The sequence below is a fragment of the Caenorhabditis remanei genome, chromosome I (genome assembly GCF_010183535.1).
Source record: "Caenorhabditis remanei strain PX506 chromosome I, whole genome shotgun sequence".
Lineage (NCBI taxonomy): Eukaryota > Metazoa > Nematoda > Chromadorea > Rhabditida > Rhabditidae > Caenorhabditis > Caenorhabditis remanei.
In genome coordinates, this window is record NC_071328.1 from 10,044,446 (window position 1) to 10,068,198 (window position 23,753).

General features: G+C 38.3%; 7 protein-coding genes across 7 annotated transcripts; 5 read left to right on the forward strand and 2 right to left on the reverse strand.

The window, feature by feature from the left end:
• Window positions 1–239: 239 nt before the first annotated feature.
• Window positions 240–14,049, reverse strand: GCK72_002142 (uncharacterized protein; the record flags this gene model as incomplete). The annotated part of the gene is made up of 33 exons (XM_053723280.1): window positions 240–389; window positions 435–572; window positions 622–1,074; window positions 1,125–1,787; window positions 1,929–2,051; window positions 2,097–2,786; window positions 2,834–3,216; window positions 3,264–3,734; window positions 3,785–4,004; window positions 4,066–5,569; window positions 5,619–6,458; window positions 6,508–6,603; window positions 6,652–7,046; window positions 7,094–7,762; window positions 7,808–7,910; window positions 7,978–9,235; window positions 9,285–9,639; window positions 9,689–10,258; window positions 10,304–10,486; window positions 10,536–10,787; window positions 10,834–10,951; window positions 11,017–11,378; window positions 11,425–11,544; window positions 11,606–11,867; window positions 11,917–12,104; window positions 12,163–12,436; window positions 12,486–12,550; window positions 12,628–12,950; window positions 12,995–13,201; window positions 13,248–13,390; window positions 13,433–13,597; window positions 13,640–13,831; window positions 13,877–14,049. 33 exons carry the CDS (start codon window positions 14,047–14,049, stop codon window positions 240–242), a joined length of 12,108 nt encoding a protein of 4,035 aa, XP_053591925.1.
• A 1,059-nt stretch (window positions 14,050–15,108) lies between these two features.
• On the forward strand, window positions 15,109–15,953 carry GCK72_002143 (uncharacterized protein; the record flags this gene model as incomplete). Its single annotated transcript, XM_053723281.1, has 4 exons — window positions 15,109–15,267; window positions 15,519–15,606; window positions 15,651–15,796; window positions 15,849–15,953. 4 exons carry the CDS (start codon window positions 15,109–15,111, stop codon window positions 15,951–15,953), a joined length of 498 nt encoding a protein of 165 aa, XP_053591926.1.
• Window positions 15,954–16,839: 886 nt separating this feature from the next.
• On the forward strand, window positions 16,840–17,572 carry GCK72_002144 (uncharacterized protein; the record flags this gene model as incomplete). Its single annotated transcript, XM_003114804.2, has 3 exons — window positions 16,840–16,882; window positions 16,933–17,140; window positions 17,239–17,572. 3 exons carry the CDS (start codon window positions 16,840–16,842, stop codon window positions 17,570–17,572), a joined length of 585 nt encoding a protein of 194 aa, XP_003114852.2.
• A 185-nt stretch (window positions 17,573–17,757) lies between these two features.
• Window positions 17,758–21,571, forward strand: GCK72_002145 (uncharacterized protein; the record flags this gene model as incomplete). The annotated part of the gene is made up of 8 exons (XM_053723282.1): window positions 17,758–17,865; window positions 19,894–20,147; window positions 20,192–20,273; window positions 20,322–20,669; window positions 20,718–20,804; window positions 20,854–21,323; window positions 21,375–21,450; window positions 21,494–21,571. 8 exons carry the CDS (start codon window positions 17,758–17,760, stop codon window positions 21,569–21,571), a joined length of 1,503 nt encoding a protein of 500 aa, XP_053591927.1.
• On the reverse strand, window positions 18,154–18,965 carry GCK72_002146 (uncharacterized protein; the record flags this gene model as incomplete). Its single annotated transcript, XM_003115049.2, has 6 exons — window positions 18,154–18,306; window positions 18,404–18,493; window positions 18,539–18,595; window positions 18,641–18,721; window positions 18,765–18,832; window positions 18,884–18,965. 6 exons carry the CDS (start codon window positions 18,963–18,965, stop codon window positions 18,154–18,156), a joined length of 531 nt encoding a protein of 176 aa, XP_003115097.1.
• Window positions 21,572–21,837: 266 nt separating the features above from the next.
• GCK72_002147 (uncharacterized protein) lies at window positions 21,838–22,233 on the forward strand (the record flags this gene model as incomplete). The annotated part of the gene is made up of 1 exon (XM_053723283.1): window positions 21,838–22,233. The coding sequence occupies one exon, from the start codon at window positions 21,838–21,840 to the stop codon at window positions 22,231–22,233; it is 396 nt and encodes a 131-aa protein (XP_053591928.1).
• Window positions 22,234–23,046: 813 nt separating this feature from the next.
• On the forward strand, window positions 23,047–23,714 carry GCK72_002148 (uncharacterized protein; the record flags this gene model as incomplete). The annotated part of the gene is made up of 5 exons (XM_003114978.2): window positions 23,047–23,055; window positions 23,106–23,200; window positions 23,245–23,445; window positions 23,492–23,588; window positions 23,637–23,714. 5 exons carry the CDS (start codon window positions 23,047–23,049, stop codon window positions 23,712–23,714), a joined length of 480 nt encoding a protein of 159 aa, XP_003115026.2.
• Between the last annotated feature and the right edge of the window lie 39 nt (window positions 23,715–23,753).

The following is a 23,753-nucleotide window of genomic DNA, read 5'->3' on the forward strand; positions in this document are numbered from 1 at the left end:
TCATTCTCAGATCATAATAAAGCATTCAATAGTTTTATTTCCACAGAAAAATAAGTAAATTGAAAAAAAATAGGCACAACTAGGCAATACGAATAATCACAGAAGCAGATTACTGAGATTGTGGAAGGAGAACTATTCTAACTAAGTAAGAAAAACCGTAATTCAGACAATAAAATATTATAAACAGCAGCAATTGGCTAGTAAATAAAAATATGACATTTAATACAAAAATATGACGATTAATTTGATTTAGAATTCGAAGAAGAAGAAGAAGCATTGTATATTTTGGCCATAATGTCTGGAATGTCTATTTGAACAGAGACTTCTTCGCTGCTGGAACGACGGCTGTCTCGTCTCTTTGGAGTCGGTGCAATCGAATCAGTTCGACTCTAAAATAATTAAATGCTTATCTTTATTATCTCGATGGTTTGCACCTTTTTGAACTTTTGAATAGTCTTTTTATTATCAACTATTTGTAAAGTTGCAATAACTGAAGAGGCAAGAGTTGCATCAAGTGGATCGAGCACAGCTCGCTGAATGACTTTTGGAATAGTGTTACGATGGTCGAATATCTGTAAAGAAAAAAATAGACTTCGTGAATTATCCATTAATATTATTTACTTGAAGTTTCTTCAAAATTTCATCTACAACAGGAGGCGTCCACTTGATCCGATCGATAAATCGAACTTTTGGTTCCACCTTCCATTCTTTACAAATAAATGTTCGAAGGTCTTTGCTCGTTTCAGATGTGATAGATTCTTTGCTGGAAGATACGGCAGGAGACGAGTGAGTAGAATGAGATGATGAAGAGGAATTATGAGACTCTTTTATATAGCTTTTGAGAAGCTCGGGTAGAAATGAGACTTGAGCATTGAAGTTTGTTTCGATGGCTACCTCACTGAAGAAGTCGCAAACAAATGTTGTTGAAACTTCCATTGGTTCCTGGAACACTGTCTCGTACTTATCTCCATCATCGACACCATTCAATTGGTGAGATGTCATTGTCGCTTCCAAGCCGGGGAATTGGAACAACTCCATAACATTGTGATTTGTTGCAGTTCCCGATTGTTTAGTCTGAAATGTTTGTAAGATGTGCACAAACAGGTACATCCTTAAAACCCTACCTTCGAAGATGCGGGAGACCTGAATCTACCAAACGAGCTCATTGATGTCGGCGATTTTGCAGTGTTCTCATTTTCCGAATTCGGAGACTGAACTGGTCCAACTTCATTCTTCTTCTTCTTCTCAGTCTGTCCTGATCCAATTGTTTTCATCACGTCTCCTATGAAAAATTCCAAAATTTCATCTGTTTTTTGCAAGTGGCTTGAGTTGTTGAATCGGGTTTGAACTCTACACACATTCGCTCGATTTTCAGACTGATTTCCATCCCGCGATCCAAGCTTCAGACAAAACGTCTGCTTGAGAAGAATTCCAATTTTTTGTTGGGCAGTATTATCCAAAAAGTTCATCCGTGCCTCTGGATCGAATTCAATACAAGCGTCCCGGAGATGGAATACTGCCCACGTGTCTGAGTTCATGTCTCCTTTCATTAGCACCAAAGAGATCCCTTTCGCTTTCAGCTCCATGTGTCCTCCTACTTTTGCACCTTCCCGTTCCATCAATCCCATCAGCTGCTCATTTATTTGCATTTCAGACATATAATCTAAAACTTTCTCCCAGAAATGAGTTGTTGGTTTCCTGGTTTCAGCTGGAATCAGAGGTTGCTTCTTCGAATTCGTAGTAGCGTTGAAGTTTCCGAGAAGAATACGTGAGTTTTTGAGTTGTTCCTGAAGTAATAAAAATGAAATCAAGGCGGTGAGAAAAATGTAATGAAGGTGGTACAACCATTCTCCGGAATTTCGATCCAATTTTTTAAGCTCCCACTTTTTAAACGATAAGTACACTGTAATTGTTTGATTATCACTTACATCAAAAAAGGAAATCAAACGATTCACAATAGCAGCAATGTCGTCTACCGTAGTCTTGGTAATAACTACTTGTAAATCATCCCATGCTGACTTCACTTCCATTCCCAGGTTACATAGTACCATCTGAAATTATTTAATAAAGATTGAGAATTGAAGAAGTTATTATACCTGATCGTTCTCTTGAACTCCTTTATAATAGTCTTCCACTCGAACACAAGGTCCACTCCATTTAGCAATCAATACTCGTCGACTCATCCACTCGATGTTTGCTGTGATCCAATCAAGTCGAATTTTTGCTTTGTTTCTGGGTTTCCGTTTCACATCAGCTGATAATGAATGATCAGCAGATATTTTCAAGTTATTCAATTTGACAATTCCACTGATAGCTCCATCTCTCGCACACAATTCGCTAGAGCCGAGTACAAACGAAATGCTGACATCTCGTTCGTTCAACGAATTTAGCTTCGCATCGCCCCATAGCAGTCCTTTTGTGGCTTTCCATGTTGTTTTCCCCATAGTGTTTGACATGTGCGCAGTTACTTCAAATTCATTCCATTGGATTGCTGCTAGTACCAATGCTGTCCATGGTTTTTTCTGATGTGGAATGTTACTCCCAGAACCGGTGCTAGCCGTACTCGCAGGTGGATGTAAACTCCTCGGGTCTGTTGGGAAGCGGCTTCTAGTTGTTCCTGTTATGTCACTTGCATCATCTCTTGGTCGGGGTGCAGCCTGATCTCCGAAGAAAACACGTCTTGCAATCGCAGCTCGATACCATGGTTTTGGGAACTGAATAAGCTCTCCAAGACGTCGGAAATTGTACTCAAATGAAGCTTTGCTGATTTGTGATGAAAACACGAACTGAAAAAAGCAAAAGATTGTAACATCTAAACGATTTTCGGACTTACTCGAACACGATTGTCTGGTTCAGTTGAGGAATTTTTGTTTCTCGAGATTACAAATGAAAGAAGATCCAACGAGAGCTGGAGAGCTCTTGATGTATCAAGCTCCGGTTCGAGTGGATTGAAAATCTTCAACATGAAACCTTTGAACTGTCCAGAAATGTGGATTCCGCCGACATAATTGTCAATATTGTCTTTAGTACGTTTTGATGTCAATTCCAATGTGAGTCGTGGTAGTGTCAGAACACAATCCGCTTGTGTCTGACTTCGTGAAGTTGGTTGTTTTCCATCAAAACGAATTGATGAACTTTGCACATCTAAATAGAATACGAAGTCAATTGGAAATGCTGCAGTGTCCATTGCGACAATGTTGTGAACTTCATTGCTAGCTGGAAATTTACTTTAAACTTTTATTGAAGCCAACATTAATTACTACCTTCTCCTTTTCCATCATCAACTACAGATGCTTCTCTTGTGTTATTTTGAGATTGGAACACTGCAGAAGGTGGGAGTGGTTCCAGAACTTGTTCGAGATAAGTGGCCAGATGAGGAGTTACAACAGTCTCATTAGGCATAGAAGCCAATCCGACGAAAATATAGAAACATCCACGTTTCGAGGACAGAGCAGGTGGTTTTTCTCCACTAATGTGAGTGTTACCGAACCTTGATTTGTTGTTTAAATCTCGGTGCAGTTTATCTGCATCTCGAGCTGAAGGTTTCGATATTTTTTCGTTGCCACCATGACTGAATTGGTTTGCAGTTCGACTGGATGGATCAGAAACGTGGTAAGCTTTGATTTCCACACTCGGAATACTGAAAGTTGTTGTAGTGATGATCTGTGGTTCAAACATTGCTTTGATATCCTTCGCTCCCAAGTTCAATCGCTTCAATGGTTCTCTTATTCCAGCTGAAACATTTTATCATATTCTGTTCGTTCCGGTAATGAGCTGAACTCACGCAAACCTAACTGCATTGAACCTTCCTTTCTCCCTGTCCGTACTGTGCACGTTCCAGATTCAATATTCACTTTAACGTCTAAGTTGAAATTCACAGTTTCGCTGTCTGAAGGTGTGATTTCTTGCGTTGCATCCTCCTTTAAGGTTGTCAAAACTGTTGGTTTAGCTGATGAGTTCCGTCTAGAATTAGATCCAGCACGATTAGGCGGTGGAGGCGTTTCCTGGAAAATGAGATTTTGATATTCAGATACGATAACTAGAGAAGCATCTTTTAAAACACACCGTATGTTGCCTGCTGGCATTTGTTCCTCTTCTGAATTTCTCAACCATATTTCGTCGGAAAGCCTTGAATCTAATCAACTCATATTGCCGGAGTTTATGCTTTTCAGCTTCAATCAATTTCGTAGAAACTCCTCGAGATGCTAATTCGAACACTGCTCTCGAATGCTCGTGCATTTTGTTTTCCATCCATGGAACTTTTTCTCCTGCTTTCAATTTCTTCAACTCGGAAGCGCCTTCTACTTTTTCTTCATCTGAATCCAATTCTCGCTGATCTCCCCATAAAGACATATCATCGTCATCATCTTTTCCTATCATGGAGAATGTGTTAACTAGAAGTTTTGCCAATTTTCCAATACGAGTATCCAAATCAATTTCAACTCCTTGCATTTCAGCAAACACACTTAACACCCATTTTGCCGGTCCATTAGAAGCTTCGGCCTTCGAACATAGTTGATAAGTTCCTTCAGGGAAAAATATACAATTCGATTGATCACTGTGAGCAGCATCAAGAAAACTCTGAGTTAGAGCTTGTTCATCAAAATCGTCAATAAACGAGCACTTGAATCCATTGAATGAAGCCTTGCAAGTCAGTTCCTTTTTCACAAGAACAGACAAATTCGATTTTTGTAAGGATAAAACTAGAGCAGGCATTCCTTCGGTGACATCGTGGCTATATAACGGCATACACATATACATACCGTTATTGATAGCCAACGACAGATTCATATCGGCGTCCTCTGCTATCTGAGTTGGTGAAAACATAGTAGCATTTGACAATTTTTTCGTTGTCTTTTCCTGAACTACTTTCTCACGTTCGTTTCTCCAGTAATCGTATGTGTTTTTGTAGTTCAGCCATAGTAGAATAGCTTTGTCAATAGCAGCAGCCTTCACCAAAAATATCGGACGGTTTAATGACACGTGGTAGGAATATGAGCTGTTAAACATGTTTCGCTCTTTGTTTTCAACGCGCACTTGAGTCATGAACGTAGCAAACTCTTGAAGATCGGACGTTGATGATCCATCAATTTTCTGTCCCAGTTTAGCATTGAAATGAATTACTGCGTTTCCATATATCCGTTCTTTTGATCCTTCTTCTTTCACAACCCATTTGTTTGTCAGTTCTCCTTCCAGACTGTCAATGGTAAGGCGCACTGCAGTTTGTGTTGGAGTGGCTGCAGTTAATTGCAACCATGGTGTTGATTTCTCTAGAACCGATGAAGAGGACTGATCAGTGCCACCAAGATTTCCACTTTTCGGTGTCTTCGGGTCCTTCTCTTTTCGCTCTTTTTCCTTTTTCTCATTCTTTTCCTTTTCTCTATTCGATGCATTCTTTGTCCGAATTTTGATTGAAAATAAAAGTGGAGATTTTTCAACATGAACTGGAGCCAAATTTTGAGCTGGCAGCAAGAGTTTCAGGTTAGCCGTCGAGTTAGCACGGTCGTTCGAAGATTGGCTGCTCATCGGAGATCTAGTAGAACTTGACACATAAGAAGATGACCGAATTCTGTAATAATAGCCATTACCATAACTTTAATTGAAGCTAACAATCTTACCTGTTGATAAGTGCAGTGAGTTCTGTTCTGAAAGAATGTTCTGCAAACATCAACTGATTCAACAACTCGGTTGTGAATGTATGATTGACACTTCCTAGAACTACTGACATCTGAAGACTGCCTCCTTCTCGATAAATGAGTTTTTTATCAGTACTTGGCTTGTGTGACGAGTTCCCTTGTTCAGCCTGGTAGATTCCGTCGGATCTCACAGAAGGCAACAGTAGCCTGAACGTTTCAGTCTTCCCGCCTTGGCCAGTAACACAGAACTCGAAAAAGTGTTCGTCCAGAAGAATGGACCAATTTGCTTGCACTCCAGTTATGCCGTTGCTTGTTGCTCTGTTGATCCTATACTTTGCTTGAAGACTTGGAAGCAGTTGAATATTCATTTCTATACTTGTTAGCTCAATGCTAAAAGTAATTTCAGCAACAGGGACTTTCCTAGCCATATGTCCATTGATCTTCATACCAGTAGAATAGGCTACTGCGGGAGATACAGGGGTAGTTGCAAATGGCTTCAACTCTTTAAGATTGCCAACTGACGGCTCAGCACTAGCGATGTGCTTGGGATCAGTCACTTTTGTGAGAAGTGGTTGATCGACAATTGGGAATGGTGTTGAATTGCTCAAAGGAGTGGATGCAGGTTGAGCAGCCAGGCGATTCAATTGTTGCTCCAATTCTTTTCCATGTCTCATGACGACATCATGTAAAGAATAAGCAGCCATCGGCATGTTTCCATCCAGAGCTCCTAATCGTAATGTTGCTGTAGTGGCAATGCTGTTGGCGACGAGAGAGTTGCTTGAACGATTAGCTTCTTTTGCCGATCCGAGAGTTCTGATTTTACTGTAATGAATGACAATCGAAACTTCGAAAAGAAATTACAGTAACTCACGTATGGATATTGAAAAAGCTAGAATTAAGAGTACAACGCAGTATATCAGACTTCTTATTTGTGCTGTCGGCTTCAGATAGAGTCAGCTTCATTTTTCTGAAATTATTTTAAAGTAATTGAATTAATTTGTTTTTCTAATCTTACGTTATCGAAACTGTCAAATCATCAAGTTTGAAAGTGGAAGAAAGAGACTTCTTTGTCAAAGTAGCATTTTTCTTTTCTTCGTTAGCAGTGGAAAACGTAACAGACGTTTGAAGAGCAACAGGGACATCGGGCATTGGATTTTTAGAATGGGTCAAATCAATCTGAGATATTGTGACAGATACGTATAGATCGTTGAGAACCGATTCCAGAACAACTGACGAAACAACCGTCTTTCCGTTCACCATAACTTTCACCTTCTCCATTCCTGTGGTGGCACTTCTTTGCTTATTCTTTTCATATGTTCGTATCATATCCAACACTTTTTCGTCCCATTCAGCTGACAGATCGTATCCCGTGTTCGCTGGTGGAAAGACTTTGACTTCATTCCTTGGAGTCTGTCAAAAGTTTAATTTTTGATACTTTTTTATATGACTAAATTTACCGATTCTGCTGTTGCATTCAATTTCAGTTCGTTCTTGGCTTCCATTGCGACTCGAAATACTAATGACAGTTCTTTTGCAAGAGACACTGTAGCCATACCAATTAAAAAACGAATATTTTCAACTGTAGCGTTATAATTAACGTTGTACTGTCCGTGTAGTGGAATCTTTTTTCTCTCGTCTCTTTCCATTTTCCATATGACTCCACCATCTACTCTTGCTCCTCGAAGCTGCATCACTTTTTGCTGTGCGGGTGTTATAAACTGCTTTGAATGATCGGTTGAACTCTTTATGCTTTTAGCCATCATCCGAATATCAACTTCTTTCAGATCAATTGAATACTCCAAATGCCAATAATCTCTGTCAATACTATCGAGTGAAGTCCACTGAAGCTGTGCCCATCTGTATATATTATAGTAATAAGCTTTTTGTTGAATGTCCATATTGTTCACATCTCCACTAGCATTTAGATCAACTGGTATCGCCTCATTCCCTCCAGCAAGTTTCCTTCGGCGCAATGTAGACTCTCTTTGAGCATTTCGCATCCACGTGTACAAATCAACTTTATGATCTATTTTAGGCTCCACGTCGAAATCATCATCAAACTGCAGATTGTCTTCGTCATCATCTTCTTCATACGATTTCACACCGGTTCCGAGCTCTTGCATTTCCTAAAAATAATATTTGAAAAAATTGAATGGTTTTGAAATTCTTACTAAATCATCGAGATATTTAATTGAATTCTCTTCATCGCCAGCTTGCTTCCGAAATTTATTTATGAACGGAGCTGGAGACATTTTTCCTAGTATTGCTTTTGGCCTGAAAAAAATGAAATTGCATTAAAAAAACCAAATGAGAAATGAGAAATGGATTAAAAACAACCTACTGTTCAGTTTTCGTTTCCATAACAACTCGAGTCTCTCTTTTATTAGGAATCTTCTTCACTGAAATTTTCTTCCCTCTTCTTCTTTCACTCCGCACGAGAGCAGATAATGCTGTTTCGGATCGAGCCACTTTGAACTTGTGTGCATCTTCGAGAGAAGCAAGTTTCAGCTGTTTTGAGACACATAGCTGCCAATGACTGAGAACCGACATCAGAGCTATTTTTCTTGTTTCTTCTACTTCGAACTCGGGTCGAATTTCAAGACGATGTTTTATAGCATCCGGAGCTTTCTCAGCATAAGCGAACCATCGGAAAAGTGTTTTCAATAGTAAACAGGAAGGGCAAGAAGACTGATGTGCAGCGAGAACTCTTGTCGTCTCCATTCTATTTTTTCCTATTTTTACATCCACTTTTTTCTCCGGTGCATCGTAGGCGAGTCTTACAATTTTTACCATGGCAACATTTTTCCAGCATTCGTAAATGTGTATCGTCTTGTCGACAGTTCTTTGAAAGTTATCCAGTACACTCAACCAAGACACCATAACTGGAGCTAATGCTTCATAAATCGGGAACTCGTCGCCTGCAGTCAGTTCTTGTGGACGAGCCATAACAAGAGAAGTTGTGACTGATCCTATTTCCGCTTTGAGATAGTGTTCGCAATGAATCCTTTGTTTCCGTTTCACTGGAATTGTCTCCGCTCCGACTGCCGGTGTCAACATAAGCATCGATGTTTTGTTGACTGGTGTGGGTGTAGGTGTAGGAGCAGAAGCGGGAGAGTTTATTGGAGTGTTTGTGGTTGTCGATTTTCCTGGGACCAGAACGATAACAGGTCGTCGTTCGAGAATGATCGAAGTGTCGGAAATATTGAAGTCAAGCATTACTCTCGGTTCCAAATTGCTCATTCTTCGAGAGATCGCGCATTGATCCCAGTTATTAGGCGTAGAAGAGGTTCCACTACTCCCGAAGTCCGGCGCATCTCGGTTCGTTAGTTGTAGCAGCTGAACAGTAATAGCGCTACCTTTCAGTTGATACAATGTACTGGCTAGATTCGAATTGTCTGCAGAGAATGCATTTCCAATAGTATCTCTTGGAAGCTTCGATTGTATGAAAGCACGATCAATAAGAAATAGTCCCATATTAGCAGTGATGTGATCAGTACTATTTGTCTTGAAAACATTCTTCTTGACACCACATTGAAACAATCCAATTGTAACTCGAGGAAGATCTACAGTTATATCAACTTCGGATAGATGATCAGAGTCTACAAAATGAGCCATTTCAGAAGGAGACCGTCAATTTTCTGAACTCACCATTTTCATCATCAACGAATAAACTTTCTGTGAGAGGTTGCCGGTGTTTCCTCAGAACACATTCCCGGTAACAAATATGTACAAGAATGCATGGGTTGATAGCTGGGATGGTGTGACTTGCGGCTGTGATAAACCGTTCGATTCCTTCAATTCCAATGGGAGTTACAAACACATCAAAAGATGTTGCGGCAACTCCACTTATAGCAAGACGACGCTTGCCAACAACCTCTCGAGTAGTACCGTATTCCACTTCTTGTTCAACTGGTTCTTTTTTATCAACGACACTGAATGCATTGTTGGATTTCTGAGTCTTTGTAGGAAATCTCAATTCGTTTACGCCTTTTGTTGCAACATCCTGGAAACCTAGTTATGAAAATTAGTTCAAGTATCATAAATCAACTTACGTGAGTAATTTTGGTTGCTGGGTGAGCTTGACACCATTCTAGAATGGCTCCAGGCTCTCCAAACTTTGGAACAGTCACGGATGACGGCATTTCAACTTTAACATTGTCCACAAACTTCGCGTAGCTGCTTGTCATATCAATAGATTGGAGTATACGAAGGCCAGGAGCTTGCTGAGATTTAGCCGAATGGAATGATTCAGTGTCATCTGTTGATTGTTTCCGGATATTAATGGTTGTATCTCTTCTGTTTGGTCTTTTATAGAACATGTGTTCTTGCTCGCTCAGCATCGACTTGTTTTTCAAAATTACACTTTGTAAAACTTGTGGCTGCTTCTCGGCATTCCTCTCTATGCCAGGAACGAAGAATTTCTTTTTCTTCATTGTCTCCATAAAGGATAATCCGATTTCATCAGTATCACCAAAAAAACAAGTGTTTCCAAAACAAGCACAACCCCAGACTGAATGATCTTCCCAGAGAAAATGTAATCGTTTGGTATCGGCATCATGTAGCTTCGCGAAATGAAGACGATCTTTCCCTATCGTAGGAGAAGCCTTTTTCGAGACAGGCAGCTGAAAAAAGATTGTTGATAACATTTTCAAACTTGAAAATCTCACTTCAATATCGAGAGATATACCCTCAATAGCGGCATTTGCTCCTTCAATCCATACAACTTCTGGTTTTTCTCTTATTCGAACAGCTTGACGAATCGAAATTCCAGGTACTCTCACGCAAACGTGCTCGGTGAAACGTCCTTCGTGAGCATTACACACAGTGACTCGGACAGGATCTGCAACTACCTGAAAACAAACTTCGATGATTCCAGTTTCACATGAGCCTTATACTCACTTGAAGAATAGTTTTCTCCTCCACAAATGTCAAATTAACCGAATCTACAGATACTCTGATTTGTCGGTACTTCATTTCTTCTTCCGTTTGACATGGTCCTAACAACTCATTCGTTTTCTTTCCGGCTATTGAGCAAGCCGTGATTAACTGTCCATGTTGACAAAATTGCATACGATCAGGAACTCTGGTTGCATCATCTGGAGATATCACGAAAATGAGAAGAGATTCGATTATTTGATGGAGCACGATTGCCTGTAAACAACTTTTTATAGATGAAGTGACATGAAGTTTGGCATACGTGTGCAGGGAAATCGAGCGTTCCTGCAATGTCCCCGACTAGAATCTCCATGATCCAGCCGTATTCAACAAGTCCCATATTCCAAGCCACGTCCTTTGAAGAATACATTGCGTGTCCCCTGAATTTTTCAAACTCCAAACGCTCTGATTTAAAATTTAATGAATCTAACTTTACTCTACCAACCTGAACTGGAAACCAGAAAGTGTAATACATCCGGGGCCTGCTCCAGTACTAGATGGATCTAAATAAGCGCATGCCGGACTAACTCCAACTTGAATGAGGGCTTCAGTTTTTGTTTTCTTTACTTCAACTGCAACTTCTTCAACAAAAACAACTGGAACTTTTTCTGGTTCAGCTCCTTCATCGACTGCTGGTGAATAAACGAGCATTTCTGCACGAATGTTGCACACACGCACTGTAACATCAACATCCATTGTTCGGAAATATTCAATTGGTTTCATATCATTAGCATTGGTTTTATCAAACGATGCTTTCAACTTCACTGGGTCACTGATTTTATTCGTTTCATCATCCAATGATGTTATCTAAAACTCTACTTTTTCGGATAAATTACGTATGTTTTTTACTTACAGAATCATACCAACCGAAGTAATTGTTTTTGAGTTCGAATAAGAGTTTAACCAAAAGTCCGGTGAATTTGACATCACTTCCTTCAATCAAAATATTCACACCGAGGAAATCAGGTTCGAGCTGTAATATTGGATTATTAAGACAATTTTTCAATAGTGCTCAATTGCTAGCTGTAACTCACATCCCATGGGTGATTGGCTGGCGGGGGTAGGTAATCGGAAAGAACTGAGAATGGAATATCTGAAGGAATATTCGATTTGACAACTAGAGGACGATAACGATGGTCAAAATCCATTTTCACTAGTTCTGTTCTCCACAGTTCAAACCATGTGTCTTTATCGAGAGAATGAGTTCCATGATTGGAAGGTGGAGCGTACGAATTGCATCTTGCAAGTCGTAATAATGCAGCTCGCATTGGCTCAGTGGCAGAATCAGGAGGGAACCTGGAAAAATAGGATTGAAACGAAAGAAAAAAGACTCGGAAATACTCACTTTGCTCTCATTGCAACACCTTTTTCTCCTTTCAAATCATACTTCATTGATTGTATCTGTGGCAAGAAATCGACGAATGGAAGCTCACAATCGAATGAAAGTTTCTCTCCAACTATAGCTACTTCAACGTTTTCTGCATTCATATCAGATGTATCCACCCAGTTTGACTCATTCAGCAGCAGAATCACCTGAACGCGTGCGCAATCATTAGAAGAAAAACAAGGAAGTATAAAAATGAGTACTCACCTCGAAACTATCCACAACTCGCATATGATTATGAACACGAAACGGGACGAATTTCGATATATCTGAAGGTTCGTCACCAATCCAATCATTGATAAGATCAGTGAAAAGCCGTTTGTGATCCCAGACAAACCAAGCAACAGCTTTTGTGAATGTATAATCGAGCGTCCATGACTGTTCTCCATTCCATGTCAAAGGATAGACAAAACTACCATTCACATTGAACTTTTGACATGTAAGAAGCTTGGTAAACACCAGTGATGTAGTGGCTTCGAAGCTGAAAACTAATAATTAAATTATAAACATGGAAAGCTTAGAACACTCACTTCAGAAATTCGGCATTCATATTCCAATAGAAACCTTTATCAGTTGTAATCCACAGAATAGACATCTGAAAATAATAATTTATGTTTCAGGCATTACTGAAATACATGGCTCTACTTCTTAAATTCGATAGTAAACACTTACATCGAGACTGCTCTGAGCTCCACATCGAGTTCTAATACTTTCAAGTTGTTCTCCCCTCATGAACCAAATATCCATGCATGTTTCTTTTGTCAGAATAACTTTCACATCATGTTTTATGTGTATTCTTTTCTGTCCTCTCGTTGGCATGACTGTTGGTGACACATTTTGATAATCAGGAGGGTAGAAAAACGAATAAATTAGGAATCGTTGTTGTTCTGTCCATGGACCGTACGACAAGACGGTGTTGTTCCCGAATCGCCATTCGGAAGACCACAGAGGTAACTTTGATGTGATACTTTGTGGTTCATCATCTGTCACGTAACCTGAAAACAAATTGAAAACCTTTATAATAATCCAAAAGATTTACCCAATAAATCTTGTTTGTAAGTGAACTCAAGTGATGCTGAACGTAGAATAGGACATCCGTCATTGCCAGTCGTTCTTGGGGGCTCTTTATCTTTTGCAGTAAATTGAAATTGTTCGTTTTTCACTAAAGATATGGCCACGTTCTCGGTTTCGCCATCAAATGTTAACAAAGCACGATCGTTTGCTGATTCTGATACACTTGTTTTACCTTAATAACTTAAGTTTCTGAACAGCATTTTAACAAAATAACACACTGTTTAGATTTTCAAAGCGCGTCCAAAGTGCATACGGTAGATATTTGTTTCCAACAAGAACACAACCAGCCGACACTTCAACGTGTACAACTCCTAGAAGATTCCACATGTTTTCCCAGACAGAAGATGGTGGTGAACTGAAACTGAAAAAGAATTAAAACATTGAAGAATGAGTTAACACTTACGTATCTGGTGGCTTGTTCTGTGGTCGTTTTGCATCGTTCATATTAGTATTTTCGAAAAACCAATCAAATCTACGAATCCGAGCAATTTCTGTATATTTCGTTAAATTATTGTAGATATTTACATGTAACCCGTGCAGAACTAGATGTAGCCTAGATGCTCTTTTTCTGAAATATCACAAGTTGAAACATAACATTTTGCAAACTCACGTTGAAAGATTAAGATGTCTATGTTCGACGGATCTCCAATATTTAAACAATACATGTCCATCGCTCACTTTCATTGTCATATCCCCATTATCATATATTACATTTCGGAACATAATCTTTCCAGCGTGTAAGCCTGAGATGGATATTCCTCCTATCCTGAAGTGGATTCCATTTTTGGATAGCCGAAGATATCTGGAAATACTAGTTGTTTTTTTAAACCTCTAGAAAATTACTTACTTGTCAATCACAAAAGTGAAGAATATAGCACTGATCCTCGAGAAAAACAGAACTACAAATGTTCCCCATGCCAAGAAAAGTATAACGGAAGCTACCGTTAACCAGAAAGGAACTTCCTTCGGATTTATTTGCGATTCATCAATATCAATCCGAAAATCAAACGGTTCCGACATTTTCTTGGCTCAAAACCCGTATTCGGCTCAAGGCATTAACTGAAAATAAAACAATTAGAGAGGTCATCTGAAAAAAATTGAGGAAAATACAAATTTAAGAGTTGTTTGTATTTAAAAAATGTTTTATTATTTTTATTTTCAGTGATTAACGACAATAAAAACTTGTCTCAAAATTCAACAATTGAGGCCCTGCAAATTCCGTGGAAGAAATTTTCCGTGGAAAAAATTTTCCGTGGAAAATGGGCGGAGTCTGTTTCGCAACATCGCCGCGCAGTTTTCCTGAATCGTTAGCTGACTGAAACTGGTTGATTTCATTAAATGCGAATAATTTTTATAATTTTGCCGGTATCTTAGAGGGTGCCGCTACTTTTTTGTGAAAAAATTATAGCGAAATTCCTTCGCCTGAAAAAAAATTAATTCGGGAAAAAACTGCGCGGCTACGTTGCGAAACAGACTCCGCCCATTTTCCACGGAAAATTTTTTCCACAGAAAATTTCTTCCACGGAATTTGCAGGGCCTCCAACAATTTACTGACAACGCAAGTGTGCTCTACTGCGTTGCATAAAAACGCGGTAACCAAAATATTTGACACGGCTCACTGACTGGTACTATAGCTAGCTAATAAATATACTATTAGTGAGCCATCTTGTTGGCCAACACATATGAATGTATATATTATTATGAAGCTGAATAGAAAATCACTATTTAAATACTTTTCTGAAAGTTATTCTCAAAATTTGGACAGACGGCCTCTTTAAGAGGATGACCGATACTTTCAGTATGAACTTACAAATAAATCTCTCGTTTCGGAAAGCTCTGCTAGCAGATCTGCTAAAAAACTCAATTTCTGAAAACAAACTTTTGATAAACCTACGAAGAAATGCTTTTTACAACGTGTGACAAAAAGTTTTCCCCACGTTTCAAGTCAAAAAAGATTAAAAGGGAGTTTCAGCTTTTTTATCTCAAGAATTGCACGTAACGTGTTCCAAACAGATAAAAATTAAGTACATTTTGGAAGTTTAGTGTTACTTCCTATTGAACAAATTCAAAATGAGAAGAATGGTCGAATGCAACATAAGCAAATGCACTAAAATCCTTCTCATCGTTCAACTATTTCTGATCATTGTCGAAGGCGAGTCCAAGATCATGGATCCAAAGTTTAAGATTTCAATAATTACAGCTCAAACTAATGCATCTCCAACTGTAGATCCTATCAAAGTGACTGGAAAACAGAAATTTGCTTTTGATAGAGAGAAAGTAGTCAATTTTGCAATAACCTATCGATTCAAGTAAATTTTTGTTTCAATCAGACATGTAAATACTAGCGATTACAGTACACTCATTGTGGGAGGAGTCTTTAATATGATACTTTCCTTGATTAACCTAATTCTTGGACTTGTCAACTTTTATTTTCTATTTGGAAGGGTTTGAGGGTTCTTTTTATTTCCTGTAAATTTAGTCTGTTTCAGTACGACTCACGACTCCGCCAAGTGGCAGCGAAACTGAAAATAGCTGTGGAAGAAATGACAAGTAGAGATCTTCATCCCAAAGTTAAAAGTGAGTAGAATTCTCTTCATTCAAATACTTCTCATCTGTTTTAGTGTGTTTGTCTCGTTCAATTCCACCGAATAATCCCATGTTAGGTGAAATTATGAAACTTTTCAAAGAGCCAAGTAAACTTTTCGACAATGCAAATGGTTTATTGTCTGATCAGAAGGAGACTCGTCTTCGGAAAATGAATGTCAAAGTAATTTCAGAAAAAAAAAGAAAAATATTCAATTGATTCTATTCATATACAGAAAGAAAAAGAAGAAAACACTGCAAAATCACCTGCACCAAAACAGCCATCAAGTGCAATCAGCAATCCGAGATCTGTTCCTACAAATACGAAGAAGGAAAAGTGAATTTGAACAAAATAACATGTTTGTAGTAATGAACGTTGCTTCTGTGTCAACCAAAATTAATTTTAATTGAGTTACGTTAGTCACTTCTGTTGTTACGGTAATCTGAACTAACCTGCTTGTGATTGATAACCAAGAAAGAATACCTGAACTGTTTGGTTTCTTTTATTCAAGTTAAAATGTACAGTGCCAATCTTCGAGATACGACCGTTCTGGATTATAAGATGGGCGGAAGTTGAATGCAATCAAAACATAAAGAATTCCGAATAGATGAATGGGAATCAATGACCAACTGACAGCTGATGACAACCACGAGTATGGGAACTATCAAACAGATTATGATGGATTCAAGAGGAGAATCTGCTACTTACCATTTCGTCTTCAATAGTTTTCCTGATAGACTGTGACAATGAATTTCTTTTCAAAGTTCACATGCTTCCATGACCATTTCAATATCAAACCACACAGTTGATTTTTGTTAAAAGATTGTGCGTGGCAATATAGTATCATTTGCTTTCTTCCATTCTCTCCTAATATGAAGATATCCATTATCAGAAAAATGAGATATGAGAATAATTTCGAACTTATTTATTGAGGAAATATACTCCAGGTTACTGTACTTTCCCTCACCTATAAATTGAATCGCTCCCTATTCTGTTTCTTCATTTCCGTTTTAAAAGTACATGGAACCTTTTCCCCGGTCATTTCCCCAAAACGAGTACCAGCTGTTAATTGGACCACCGCCCGATATCGTGACCCCCAATGAACGATCGATAAGGAGGTCTTCTTTCTCTCTTTCTCTCTCGTAGTACCCTTCGCAGCTGTGTTCAGTGCATTGCTCGGCCCACCCTGTATCCACGTTCTCATTTGTCTTCAATAGTCAAGACGAATGGTATCCCGTCTCGAGTGTGCTATTTGTTTCCATTATTTCGGTAAGTTTACAATATCTATTCATTAAATTATTTAATTCTAATTTTTGTAGATGATTTCGAACGTCTGCCGAAGGTAATTGACGAATGTGGGCACACATTCTGTTATGCATGTTTGGAGAACTGGCTCAATAATGAGGATACTTGTCCAATGTGTAGAACCCCAATCAATTTGACTGCAGAGATTCCAACTAATTTGGAACTTTTGTCGGTTTTCGAGAAGAAGAAGAGAAATCCGAAATGCAGTTGTCATGAATCTCGGTGGGTTTATTACCAACATTCTTCTTTTTTTAGTCAATTACTTATTTGAATCTCTCCATTGACATAACACATTAATTGATATTCAAAATTATTTGCAGAATGTACTACTGTCCAACTTGTTTGGTTCAAAACTATGTCGACTGGGATGAGCGACGTGAAAGCGGAGAGCACACATTCTGTTTCGGGTGCGCACGCAATCACTTCCATGAAATGGAACATAAAGTGAGGAATTTGGAAACGGATCACGATGATTTGATTGAAGTTGAATCAGGAGAATGCGACACAAAAGAAGGAGCCGAGGAAGAAAAAACAAAAATATCCAGTGACAAATGCAGAAAATATTCAATTGCTGTTGCTGTAGTTGCAGTTGGAATTCTCTCAATTGCATTCACTGTCTCATTGTGTCTACTCTTTAATATAATTTCTTTCTAAACATTTTTTTATCAATTCTGATTGGTCAGTTACCCGGTAGTTGTTCATCTCCTATCAACAGTTCATGATCTTGTGTTCTGTAATACTTACAACACTTTTTTTAAAATTTGAATGTTCATACAGTTCGTCCAATAAAACGTGAGAAAATTCAATTTTCTTCATTACTAGTATTTTCAAAATTTATAATGTACGCACCAGGATATACTCCAACAGTTGTTCATGCTTCACCATATGGGGCTCCAGCCTACGGTCAACCTGCTTACGTTCAACCTTGTGTCCAACAACCTGGTCCAGTTATAGTACATCAAGGAGGTTCTAGAGCCGAGTCAGTTTATTTTTTCTTTTTTTTCTAGTTGTTCTGAAAAATCACCTTTTAGCGACTGTTGTGCTGGTGCATGCTGTATGGCTATATTCTGTTGCTGCTGCTTGTGATCCAAAAAGTTATAATTTCCTTACACTCCACTTTATTTAAATAAACTCCCCGGTAAATGTTATAAGAAAAGAAAGAACATTAATAATTTGAAGCCGATGATCGAGATTAAAGGAAATTATGATATTTACAAGAGAAGAGATTGACTCAATTATACAGGAGACATCAAGCGATTCGGGCTCTTAGGAACTACTTTACTCTGCTTAATGAGATGTTCCTGACCTTTCTCCATAATATGCAACACTTCAGTCGCTTCGTTTATCGATTCGATCTCGTTTTGTTTTTGGGATATTTTGATACGAAGCTGAAAGTTGATTGTGGAATTATATGCTTCTTTTCACTTTAAGCTATCTTTGTTTCACTAGAACCGAGAAGAGTTTAGTCTTTAATGAACAACTCACCAATCGAATTCTTTCCAGCTTTGCTGCGAATTCCTTTTCTGCTTTTGATTGATTTTTAGTATCTTTTGTAGAAGCGAGTAGCATTTTTTTCTGCAAAAAAAAAGATTACGTTTTAACAACTCTCAAATTTCTCACACATTCTGGTAGTGTGACCGTGGTTGGAATTTTGAAGATCTCGGTGACGCAGTATCTCTGAAACAATCATTAAATGCTTTTTTTTGAGTATATGGAACTAACCTTCATCATTTTAAACGATTTTTCGACAGTTTTGTCGGTAAATGGGAACGTGAGGAGTACAAGACGATCTCTATCGGTCATCTGAATATGAACATCAAGAACTATATTCAAAACTATCACTCACATTTTTCAATGAATGCTTGAACTCTTCGTTGCATACTTCTTTCCATGTGTCGACGTAGGCGTTGAACACTGAAGGTAAAGATAAGAACAATCTTTCAGAAACAATTATAAACAACATACCACAATCGCTGAACGAAATTGCTGAGAATCCAAACCACGAGATTTGATTTTCATTGGAAATTCCCGAGAGATCGCTTTCCATTGTACGATTCTAAAATTTAAAATTAAATTTGAGGGAACCTTTCGGGAAAGGACGAAGAGGAAAAATATTTGCACTTTGAAAACTTTTGGTTCGCGCGGGAATGGTACGCGAACACTCTACGGAAAACTGCGGACAGAATAACGCCTTGTTTAGCATGGAATAAAGGTTTTTGCATACCTCCAAATTGGCAGGACATTCAGAGACGTTAGTAGGCCAGAAAAAGATATACAAGAACGTAGGATATGTTAACTAGAAAATCTAAAATCGTGGCGAAAAAAGACAAACAAGAAAAAATCTCTACAGACATGTATTCAAACAAAAAATATGATGAGCAGATTAATATAGAACTAAATCAAATATGCGGAATCGCAACACGGATTCGAAAAATGTGCCCGTTTTCTTTACAAAAACATTGGAATTATTTTTTTTGTTGGAATTTTACGAAAAGTAGTCAAATCCGGCGAACTATGTCCTACTTTTTATTGAAATTCGAAAACGTAGTCGGGTATCCGACTTTTTTTTGCAAAAATATTTACGGAAATTCTGAAAATTTTGAATTTTTCAAATATTGAACCAAAAACTTGGCCAGGCGGGGTCTGGCCGAGTTTGCAATAATCAACTAAATGGCATGCTTCATATTACAATTAAATGAAATACAATTTTTAGTACTTAACATGTTGTTGTAAAAAAATCATCTAAAAAAAGTTCCATTCGTATAAATAATATAAATATACGGTTTTATAAATAAAAGCAACAGGAAATTTTTGAACTTCCGGGTGGATTACGGTATCCAAAACCTGCACATCAAGTGGTCTGTGCTTGAAAATTTCATTTACTATTCTGCTGTTTATTTTTTTGCGATAAAAAAGGAAAACGTTTAAAGAACGTCTAAATTTGTAGTATTGAATTACTCATTTTGTTTTTTCAGATGGGTTTTTCGGCGGTGGACAAATTAATTAGACCGTTTCTACAGCTTCATGAGTGGGATAATGGCGCCGAGAAAATTGTTCACACAACTACAATCCAGATACTCATATTCTTCGGATTTCTGGTGACTTCAAATATGATGTTCGGACAGCCAATCACATGCCTGGTGCTCCCTGAAACACCCGATTCCTCCACAAATTACTTCCATGACTTCTGCTTTTATCAAGATAAGCTTCGAATTTCTCCAATGCAGCCGTAAATACACATTTCCTACTTTATATATATGCCGTTATTTCTAGGTCGATAAGGCGCTCATCGAACAAGGGCACAATGAATGTAAATTATATCACCAGAGAAGAAGTTGCTGTCACATACTATCAGGTTTTTCTTGAAGAAAACATAAATTGTCAATTTTCTTTATTGTTTCAGTGGACTCCATTCATTATATTTTTGCAAGTGGCTATGTGTCTGACTCCAGCTTTAGTCTGGAAATTCTTTGGGCTTCACTTCTTTTACGGCGACGATTTCGCGTCAATCATCCGCTCATTAGCTTCTAAGAAAAAAGATGATAAAATGGACTCGAACGACTCTGACTATAAAGTAGATGCTCGTGACACTCTACGGTGGCTAGAACTAAAAAAACGCGAGCGTTGGGGAATGCATACCACTATGTTGATATACGTAGCTATGAAATGGATGACGTTTGCTTCTTTGCTTCTCCAGTTTTATATGATGGCGAATATTTATGCATCCGGCGAGCTCTTATGGGGAGTTCACGTGAGTAATATATGCAAAAAACATTCCAAAAATTTAAAAAAACTTCAGATATCTTACGAGTTGCTGAATGGAGCGTACAAAAATCTTTACACTGGAGTATTTCCCCAAATCGTTGGGTGTAAGACGCATCGAACTGTAAGACACACTTTTAAATGCATTAATAAATCTTATTCTTCTATGACAGCAAACAGGAGCAGTGGTCAATGAATTCACAATGCGATGCATTCTCCCGCAAAATTTCGTGAATGCGAAGGTATTCTTATTTCTCTATTGGTGGTACGTTCTCGCTATGCTGGTGAGCATAATCTCAGCTGTCCAGTTCACGCTCATGCTACTGCTTCCGAAGTATCAGCGCTACGCTACAAAGTCTCTTTTACCCACACTGGAGTTTTTCCTGGAGGACGCTCAAAGAGCACAATCTACAATTAATCATGGACATAGTGATCCTCTAGACCATTTTGTTGACTACATGGGCAACGATGGATACCTTCTTCTTCAATGTGCCAGTGTCCCCTTGAGTGTTGTGAAAATACGGTTTTTCTTGAATTCACTCTATAAGATAGTTTTACCAAAGAAACTTGAAGAAGAGATCAAAGTAATTTGTGAGAGCAACCGAAGACAATTTGATGGCCAGATCGACCCTTACAGAAAAAAGTAAGATTTTTGTTCGAGAGAAGTGCATTATACTTATTGCTGATTTATTAGAGACGACTTGAAGAAAAACAAGCATATGATAATGGCCGATGGTGACTTCTCGAAGCCCTTGCTGTCCAACTCTTCGGTAGGTTTTTTGCTCCGAAATTTTGAAATACAGATATTTACAGCCATCATGTAGTCCATCGTCCTCGCATCATGATCGTTACACTCCGGCACCTGGAAAGAATCTCAAGAGTTACGAATAATATATTTTATTGCATCCTATTTTTTACTTTACTCACTTTCGTGTTCCATAGTTTCTAATCTTTTGGTTCTATTTCTAACCTTTATCATTGTTTTGCTATTTTGAATCAATTCGGCTGTAATTTCTTGAAAGTTTGGTTCACATGATCTAATTTTCTGGAATGTATGTATACAATTTCGCTTTGTGGTTTGATTTTTTGGAATATCTGGAGTTTCCACTCTCGTACTTGCCGATAATATTATAAAAGTATGTAATTTGTCCTTTTAGATGACAAAAAAGGCTGTCGAGTCTTTCACAAATCCATTAAAACATATTCCCGGATTGGAAAGTGGAACCGAACAGTTGTTGCACTCCACAACAATTTCCATCCTTGCATTTTTGTGCGTGCTGCTAGCGTCTAAGCCGTTGTTTGGGAGTCCCATAGTTTGCCAAGTGCCTAAAGATTGGCCCAGTTCCTCTGTTGATTATTTTACTGACATGTGCTACTATGGAAATAGAGAGAGTATTCATATCACTCAAGTGATCGATCGAGGATATAACAAAGGAACCATGACCGTAAATGCGATATCTGGAACTTCGGACTTTTATATGGTATCTCAAGTTTCGAATAACATAACATCCCTGTGTTACAGTGGGTACCCTTTCTACCAATACTTCATCTAATGCTTTGCCTAATTCCTGTTTTCTTTTGGAAGTTCATCGGATTGGGAAGTTTTAGTGGTGTCGATATTTTCGCATGTCTGGAATTATATCAAGTTGGTGAACAAGAGGAAAAGGAAGGCCCTCTTGTGCTAATGGAAGGCTGGCGTAACACGAAACAAGCGTCACAAGTACACGAATGGATAAAAATAAAAAAGTAATTCAGACATTCTCTACCACATTCTAAAATATGATTGAGATGATTTTTAGGGATTCCTGGTATGGACCGTCAGAAACGATGAGCCTTTATGTCCTGTCGAAGTGGTTAAGAGTCTTCATTTTCGTATTTCAGTTATGGATGACGGCATATCTTTTCGGTGAAGGAAACCTGTTTTGGGGTTATTATGTAAGGTTTAAAAGCATAGCAGAACATAATGTTTAAATCAGAGCATCTCCAACATCTACCGTGGCATATCGATGAACCCACTTCATGGAGTATTTACCCTAATATCTGGGTGTAAAGTCTTCAGAATGGTGAGTGGCCTAGAACAAAGTTGATCACCCCCAGGCAGATGAAAGTTGTTTTTCAGCAATTTATGTTCTATTAGATAACCATCCCCTTTATTTCAGCATATGGGAGCTAACGGAAAAAATTCACCCGATAATGTTAATTACGTTAACGCGTGGTGCGTTCTATCTTCAAACTTTATAAACGCAAAGGCCTTCCTTTTTCTATATTGGTGGTTTTTCTTTGTGTCAATAATCTCCATATGTTCGGCTGTTTTTTACACAATCATTCTCTTCGTTCCCTGGTATCGTAAGTATCTACTCAAGTCAATGATCAGAGTGAGTTGTTTCCGTGATAAGCTTCCTATTTGTAAATAAACATTTTACAGAGTGAAGAGTATTTTATCGAAGTATGCGGCGCACCACACCCCGAGTTGAATCTCGGAAAAACAGCTCCTCTCGACTACATAATGAATGATTTGGGGTATCTTAAAAATTATTGAAAATGTAATAAAGCCGTAAATTCAGCAACGACGGATACCTGGTCGTTCAAATGATCTATGACATAGATCGTTATTCTTGTTATCGTTTCACGGAACACATATGGCAGTATGTGATTGTAAACAACAGTAAGGAGACTCCAGTCAACCAATCTGAAAAAAAAGAGCTTCGTCCTTCTGTTTCTGATACAGATATGGACGGTGCAGGAGACCGATATCGTGGTGGAAAGTGTGTTTATAATTTCTAAACGTTTCATCAAATTTGAAGTTTTCAGAGATCATCCAAAGAAGAAGAATTCTACATCAAAATCAGATGTCTTGGAGCCGAGAGATTCTAATTCATGCACAAAGGTTTCTTTGAGTAGAGAATCAGTGAGTTATATGTTTTATTTTCAGTTTGCATAATAAATATGATTATAGCAACCTTCCGTATTGGTCGCTGATTCCGATGAAGAGCCGTTAATAGATCCATCTCTATTCAATGTCTTGTCCTCATAGGATACATCGTTCAAGGATCTTCTCATGCAACGAATAGAC